We start from the raw sequence: 8,449 nt of genomic DNA, 5'->3' as shown, positions 1-8,449 counted from the left end.
TTCAATTCTCATGCATTCATAGTAAGTGTTGATATCTAGTAGGGATGGTCCTTCCTAACAAATCTCTTAAACTTGGAGTATTTTTGTCTTTACTTTTTTATGCAGGTCTTAGGCTCATCCTGAAGAGCACTCCAGAAAGCCCTTTGAGGCTCTGCGTGGAGTTTATAGGTTAATTTGACAAGTGACCATTTTACTGCATTGAATCTTTATTGATTAAAAGTATCATAGATATTCTTAATTATTTAGATCTTCTTATAAATCTTTCAATAAAGTTTTAAAATTTTCTCTTTAAAGTACTGATCTTTTGTGAGATGCTCTTAGATACGTCGTAGTTTATTTGTTACTGGAAATTGCACTTTTTTTTTTCAAGATTTTTTTTTCTATTGGAGTCTTCCTGAAATTTAAAAAAAAAATGCAATTTTTGTGTGTTCATCTTAATATCTAAAAACATTGCTGAGTTGTTATTTTTAATATTTTATATTTTGGATATCCCACATAGATAGTAAAATTATTATAAGGGGGTATTGGCAACAGGACGGAAATATCAATGGCACAAAATAAAGACTCCAGAAATGGACCAACTCATACACGGACAACTGATTTTCAGCAAAGGTGCAAAAACGAGTGAGTGGAATCTGTTTTAAAAATACCTGTAGAAAGTGTGCTGTTCTCTGAGAATTGCAGAGGCATTGGGTAACCTCTGGAGAAACCCTTTCTTGGACATGGACACAGGACACCACGAGTTCTTCAAGTACCATTTATGCAGGTATGTAGTGTTCTCAACCTTCGCCCCAGGCCTGAGGTAGCATAACGAGATGATAGCACCGAACACCGCAGCCTGCGATGTAAACCCGTTTCCCCTCCACAGGCCCTGCCCACCCCCTTCCTAGTCCCCAGCCTGCTGTGGTCCGGCCACAGATCTTTCCCTTCTGACTCAGGGGTTCCTTCTTCTATCTCCTCCCACTGATGACAATATCAATTTCCCACAAGAGACTGCTTTTTTCTCTTTTTTAAGATTTTATTTATTTATTTAAGATAGCACAAGAACGAGAGAGCACAAGGAGGGGAGGGACAGAAGGAGCGGGAGAAGCAGACTCCCCGCTGAGCAGGGAGCCTGACTTGGGGTTTGCTCCCAGGACCCCGGGATCATGACCTGAGCCGAAGGCAGACGCTTAACCGACTGAGCCACCCAGGTGCCCCAAGACTGTCTTTTTATATTATTCACAAAATCACAAATGTCTCCATCTGAAGTACCTTACCTACAGTTGCTTTACGTTCCTGATTTTGTTCCCTAAGAGCAATGGACACATCTGGCTTTATATCTGGATGACGACCAGAGCCAGCAAAGGAGCCTCTCACCCAAGGACCTCTCCCAGTGAGAGTCTCCACATGCAGCAATTCTAGGATTCTACATACAACTTCCATAGCAAAATTTACAACAGCTTTTATATAATATTTGTGTGTGTACAACATGAATAGCCCGGCCTCCACACATGATCCTCCAGTGAGTGAACAGTGAATGTAGGTAATGATGTCAAATGATGTAAGCACACGTGGCTACACAGGTAGATGCTGCGGCACCAGGGACACTCGACAGAAGTACACGTACGTCCTTTTCCTTGGCTGTTTGAGGTTAGAAGTGTAGCTCTTGAAGTTGGCCCCAAGAGGGCAGTAACTACTCGTAATTGCTCCCAGAAGTGAGAGCGCAGGGCTTTTCTGATTCTGCGCGAGGAATCTAGAAGTTTGGGTGGACATAGGTTGACAACATTTAGAAATGTCTTCCAGTTTTTCTCTTAAATCAAGAATTCATTCTTCTCTCTGTCTGGGATAGCACCCAGTTTCCCCTCCTGCAGCCTTTCTCAAGTTTGCTGTGATAATAATGATTCTAGGATTTTATACCCCAACCAGGTAAAAGTGATCCAATTTGGGGCCACGTGGGAAACAGGAATGACTGGTAGCTCCGTAGCCCATAGAAGAAGTCAGCTAAGTTCCTATTTTGTGACTCCAAAATTCCTTTCTAGGTCATTCTTAGGCCAACTTTGGATGGGAACGTTTATCCATGCTGCCCTGAACTATTCTGGTAGGAAACCAGGTTTTGTTCTGTTCCCTGTGGATTTCACTTTTCCTTTGTGGAATGTTGTCTCTGCATAGCCACTGCCTGTCCACATTCAGAGTGCTGTGTGCTGTTTTGCCCGATGACTTCACCTCATAGAAGGTAGAGGAGACCTGGACAAACCATGAGTGGAGACAGAGTCAATAATCAATAGATGGGACAGACTGCTACAGGCAGAGAGATGAAGAACGTGAGGACGTAGAGCTCACAGGAGATGTGATCAGGGTCTGTGAAAGCTCTGTAAGATTAAAGCAGAAGGTTGAAAATTATAAATGAGATAATACATAGAAATGTGCTCCTGACTACTGCATATTTACCCCAAGACACAGATGTAGTGAAAAGAAGGGCCATATGCACCCCAATGTTCACAGCAGCAATGTCAGCAATAGCCAAACTGTGGAAAGAGCCGAGATGCCCTTCAACAGATGAATGGATAAAGAAGATGTGGTCCATATACACAATGGAATATTACTCAGCCATCACAAAGGATGAATACCCAACTTTTACATCAACATGGATGGGACTGGAGGAGATTATGCTAAGTGAAATAAGTCGAGCAGAGAAAGTCAATTATCATATGTTTTCACTTGTTTGTGGAACATAAAGAATAGCATGGAGGACATTAGGAGAAGGAAGGGAAAAATGAAGGGGGTGGAAATCGGACGGGGAGATGAACCATGAGAGACTATGGACCTGAGAAACAAACAGGGTTTTAGAGGGGAGGGGGGAAGGGGGATTGGTTAGCCCGGTGATGGGTATTAAGGAGGGCACGTACTGCATGGAGCACTGGGTGTTATATGAAAACAATGGATCGTGGATCACTACATCAAAAACTAATGATGTATTGTATGGTGACTAACATAACATAATAAAATTAAAAATAAAATAAAATAAAAATAAAAACAAAAACAAAAAACTAAAAAGAAATGTGCTCCTGATTGTTAAGGAAAGTGAGATCCTTGGTACCACCAATGCTTCCTTGGTACCACTGTGTGTGAGATACAATGACTGCCATGCTGGGGGACACGATGTGGTGATGCCCTCCATCTCTCTGGAGTCTGTGTCTCTCCCATGCTATCTCTCTGGAGTCTGTGTCTCTCTGGAGTCTGTGTCTCACCCATGCTATCAACACAGAAGGGAGACTTGATCTGCATACCTCCTGAGACACCTGTTTCATGGAACTAACTTACCTGTGGAGGGCTAGGTTCTCTTCTTCGGAGGGCAGAGACCTCTCCGTATTCCCCTGATAGAGAGCCGGCCACTTTCTACAGTGAGAGGTAGTGACAGAGAACCCACTGCCTCCTAAGACAGCTCATTGTTCTTAAACAGCTCTAATGATTAAATCATTCTTCTTTCTAGTAAACTCAAAGTTTAAAGTCATAGCTTGTCTTGTTATTTCTAGCCCAGAACTACTCATTTCTATCAGAAACAACATCCAATAACTTTTTACCCCTTCTTCTGCCCAAGAGTATCTCAAATAATTGACCACGACTGGAATTTGGCTTTTCATGATGAAATATAACTTGGCCATCGGCCCGGGACACGAAGCCAGATTATACAGCTGCATTATGGTGGTCTCGGTGAGGAGCCTGCATGTCATTCACCCATCCATCCATGTGTCATTTCAGTAAATATGCATTGAGCATCTAATAGGCAACAGGAACTCCTTTAGGTCCTGGTGATAAAATAGGGAGTTGAAAACAAATCCAAGTTTTGGAGAACTTACACTCCAATGAAGGAAGTAGATATAATTCTGATTAATGAAGATTAATGAATTAATAAGCTGAGATATAGGCTCTGAATGAAGGAGATAGTCCTTCAAGAGCAGGTGTCAAGGGAACCTAACAAAAGCCAGGAGTGAGAGGTGGAGGTGTCAGATGAGGCTTCTCGAGGCAGGCGACCCTTGAGCTCAGCTCTGAGAAAGGGATAGGAGTGGACAGTGCCTTCAATCTCAGGGAACACGGTGTGACAAAGCCTTGTGCAGACATCATTGGCTTACTTAAGGACTTGAGAGAAAACCAGTGTGGCTGGAACACAGAGAATGACGAGATGCCCTTTGAGAGATACCCAAAGTCTGGCTGGGTGGAGCATGATTAGAATTCTCTTTGTTTGAAGAGAAATCAGAAGTGATCAAAAGGATTTAAACAGGGGAATGATACCAGATTTGCATTTTGAAGTGATCCTTCTGGATATTGTTGGGGGAAAATGTGATGAGCCAGTTTGACTGTGGGAAGAACAACTATAAGTCAGGAAGAGTAAGTAGTAGCTTTGATTAGGTCATAAAATGGAAACGGAGGAAAATACACTGAATTGAAAGAGATTTGCTAAGAAGGCTTAGGATTTGTGACAGATTGGGAGTGGAAGGCTAATGAGCAGTACTGTCAGGGAGTCAGTACTGTCAGTAATGTCAGTACTGTCAAACTTTGGTTTCATTCAAACAATTCAGTTTGCCAGGGTGAAATGTATCCATGCCACAGTGGCTACAGACAGTTCCCCTTTGTGAAAGTTTTCATAAGAGCTAAAAGATAAATTCACTCCAAAAAAATAATTATAATATCAAATATTGGCACAGTCATTTCCTGGAAGTGAATGGTGCCTCATTTGTGTTTGATGCAGATCAGTGTCCCAAAGCGCATTATCAGAAACGCTAGTAAAACCCCAAAGATCGATGAGCTTCAAACTCAGCCCCTTGGAATAATTGTGAACAGGCTGTTTGCAGTCCTGAAGGTAAGTTTCTATATATGATTTTATATTGCTTACTAAGATTAGCTTATTCTCCACTAGGAGCTTGAAGAGGATTTAGAAATTATTCATTTCAAAGTCTCTATACAGAATAGAGCCAAAAGTAATAACCTCTCCCCCAAAAGTAAAGAGCTGCAGAGTGAATACGCTAAAACCAAAATACATTAAAAGTGTTTTATTCTCAAGAAGCTGTCACAATCCTGTTTCAACTTCCTTTCATCCTTGTAGCTTCTGAAAGAGGGATTACTTCATACACGAACAGTGTTTGCCCTCTGGGTGATTTTTGCACTTTATACATAGGAACTGTATTTTAGGTTACTATTTTTGTGAATATACAATCACTGTAGTAGAGTGATAAGCCAGATTAATTGACTGGGAAGACCAATAAGTAGAGCAGGCTAAAGAGTGAGGAGGAGGAGGAGGAGGAGAAGGAGAAGAAAGAAGAAGAACGAAGAAGAAGAAGAAGAAGAAAAGAAGAAAAGAAGAAGGAGAAGGAAAAGGAAGAAGGAGAAGAGGAGGAGGAGGAGAAGGAAAAGTGGAGGAGGAGGACAAGAGTTGGTTTGAGGAGAGGTACTAGAAGTGAGGACTAATCACGTATTTGCCTCGGAGCCTCAGAGGGACTGGCTGTGACTACTTCCCTGGACTGGGGTCAGACCTGAAGGACTACAGGGAGGGACCCCACTTGCTCTGCCTCCAGGAGCCTTAGATGAGCCCTACTGTTTGGGGTTAGTTGCAAAGGAACCGATAGGGCAAATCTGTCCTCCTGGAAAATTCAAGCCAAAAATGACCTCGGATAAGACGTCCATATTCTCCATCCCAGTTCTTAGCCTTTAATATGGCAACCACCCACAAACATGTACTCATTTAGCCCATTAAATTAAACCTAACATACTACCAATCTTTCATGTAACTGATCAATACCCTACTCCCTTTTGACTTGTACTTGATTGTGGTTATTTCTTGTCATTTGCTGTAAGAGTGGCAAACTTTCCCCTTCTTCCCTTTTAGGTTCTTTGACTGATCTAATAATTAAATTGACATAAGACAGAAATTTAGGAGAAAAACTTAATTTTGTATGAACTGGGGCCCCATAAAAAATATGAGACTCAGAGATTGTCAGGCAGTCAGGCTTATATGGTGTCCCGAGCTAAAGAGAAGGGGGCGGGGGTCTGGGGCTTCAGAGGAGCAAGGCAGTTCACAGGAAAATGAGAAGATCCGATGTTTGGTACACAGATGTTTGTCCTGCCACACCACTAAGTCTGTCTTATATAAACAGTTATCTTGGGTAATAGCTTTTTTCCTGGTATAGGGCCCCCATCTAAATATTTTTTGTACAGTTAAAGGAGAGGCAAAAAAACTTTTCCTGAGTCTTGTGGGTCTTAATTGCCTTCAGCTAAAAACAATCTGCATGCCAAATGGCACATTTTAGGGTAAATATTTCTATTTCCCTCATTCCTAACTCTTGCTTAGACTCTTTACTAGGTTTTGCATCATTTGCTCATGTCTCTCCTGGATTGGTTGTTTTAAGTGACTGTCCTCCAACTCTGGGATCTTCTTTCCACTGCCTGCTCTGGCTACTGGCCCTGGAAAAACCCCATATTTTCCATCTGCCAGTTATTGGCTCAGGCCATCCTGGCCTCCCAAAGGAGGGGAGCTTTGGACGGGAAAGATGGACACGGGAGGCAATTGTCCTAAGTAAGACAATTACGTCTACCGGAATTTGCTAACACGTATTACTTATGTATCTGCCTCTTTCAAATCTGAATTTGTTTCCTTCTGCAGACCTACCGTAGTTCAACTTACCATTTTTAGACTTTGCAATGGTGCAAAAGTGATCTGCATTCAGTAGAAACTGTACCTCGAGTTTTGAATTTGGATCTCTTCCTGGGTTAGTGATGTGTGGACAGTACCCTCTCAGGATGCTGGGCAGCAGCCGTGGCTCCCAGGCAGCCACGTGATCACCAGGGTCAATAATTGACACACAACCATTCTGCCCCATATAACCATTCCATTTTTCACTTTCAGTATGGGATTCAATAAGTTACATGAGATATGCAACACTTTACTATCAAATAGGCTTTATGTTCGATGATTTTGCCCAACTGTAAGTTCATGTATAAGTGTTCTGAGCACGATTAAGGTAAGTGTGGCTAAACTGTGATGTTTAGTAAGTTAGTTGTATTAAATGCCATTTTCAACGTATGATGTTTTCAACTTATGATGGGTTTATCGGGATATAACCCCATCATAAGTGGAGGAAGATCTGTATTTCCTTCTGGAGGCTGTTGCCGGCACTTCTAGTATCTGACTGATTTCTTAATTAGACTATCAAAGGTTGGGTGTTGATTTCTTTGCAGAAAACAGAAGAATCATATATTATTTGACCTAAATGACAACACAGGGAGCATGGAGGCATTGGTGCTTGGAAAACAGAACAAAGTCAATGTGAGGAAGGGGATATACTTTGACTTACATTCTTCAGGCTGTCGAAAACTGGAGAAAAAGTATAGTTGAAATATGGGGCTCACAGTTTCATTAAGGTGGGAGTTGCATGGAGGAAAGTCTCTCCTTCAAGGGGATGATATTTTGTATTTACTTTCAGAAAGCTGGACAGGTGCTTTAGAACAGGATATGGTGTGAAATTCCATGATATTCAGTATACCTGCATCTCACAGAACTTAGGAACCTCCCTTTTCTGAAACACATATCCTACCCACACAGTCAAGAGGACATGGGTTTCACAAGGCAGAGACATACATGAAGGTGCCCACACAGTCCCACAGAGTTCATCGGTGACACTGTAAGTCTAATGCAGACAGTTTGCCCAAAGTTGGGCAAATTATTTTGAGAGATGTATGTAAAAGTAGGCACAGTCCCCAACATCTTGAGGACACATTTCTCAGAGTCAGTCCAGACATCCCTGCACTGATCATACTCCAGGGCAACTGAGGCAGGATAAGCCGCCTCCCTCCTCCTGTCCTTTGTCTGTCCTTCACACTGGTGCATGCTGCTGCCACCAATTGGCCCTCTTCCCCATGCCACAACATTGTTTCCACTGGCTCCTGTCTTTGTAAGAGTGGGAGTGCAGACAGGGGACAGTGCCATGCTCTTGTTAAGCAGGACTGTATATCTCAGGCCAGACATAACTTAAGGAGAGAGACTCAAGAGTGAAAAAAATGTACTAGAAGGAAGGGAAGGAGATAATTTTATAAGAAGAAAAGAAAGATATACTTTACGAGGATGGAGTCACTGCAAGCAGAGAAGGGGTAACTGATGAACTACTTCTCAGACTATATGTATTTTTTCTCCATGCAGGTTATTAAGCCCAAAAATTGAAATGAAAGGATCAATTCAGATCAACTGGTCTAGCATTTAATTGAAGAATACCTGATATACCCCCTTCAACCAGACTGAGCTGCCCGAGAACAGCAGCGGGCAGGCTTCTCCCCCTCCCAGATTAGCCAGGAGGGGGTCACTGTTGGATGAACAACTCCAAAATCACAACATATTGTGACAGTAAAGGTTTATTTCTCATTCACTCCAGCCCTGTGTCAGGTTTAGTTTGGGGTAAGGATAGGGCTCTGCTCTATGTGG

General features: G+C 42.3%; 1 protein-coding gene across 1 annotated transcript; it reads left to right on the top strand.

Moving 5' to 3' along the window:
* Nucleotides 1-722: 722 nt before the first annotated feature.
* On the top strand, nucleotides 723-8,191 carry AIM2 (absent in melanoma 2). The gene is given in 8 exon segments (XM_044916019.1): nucleotides 723-766; nucleotides 4,686-4,727; nucleotides 4,729-4,840; nucleotides 4,898-4,979; nucleotides 6,881-6,959; nucleotides 7,213-7,292; nucleotides 7,295-7,395; nucleotides 8,171-8,191. Coding segments are annotated over 8 exon segments (561 nt in total).
* The last annotated feature ends 258 nt before the right edge of the window (nucleotides 8,192-8,449 follow it).

The sequence above is a fragment of the Neomonachus schauinslandi genome, chromosome 6 (assembly GCF_002201575.2).
Source record: "Neomonachus schauinslandi chromosome 6, ASM220157v2, whole genome shotgun sequence".
In the NCBI taxonomy this organism is placed as follows: Eukaryota; Metazoa; Chordata; class Mammalia; order Carnivora; family Phocidae; genus Neomonachus; species Neomonachus schauinslandi.
The sequence above is the reverse complement of the archived record's forward strand: the minus strand, read 5'-3'. Positions and strand labels throughout refer to the sequence as shown.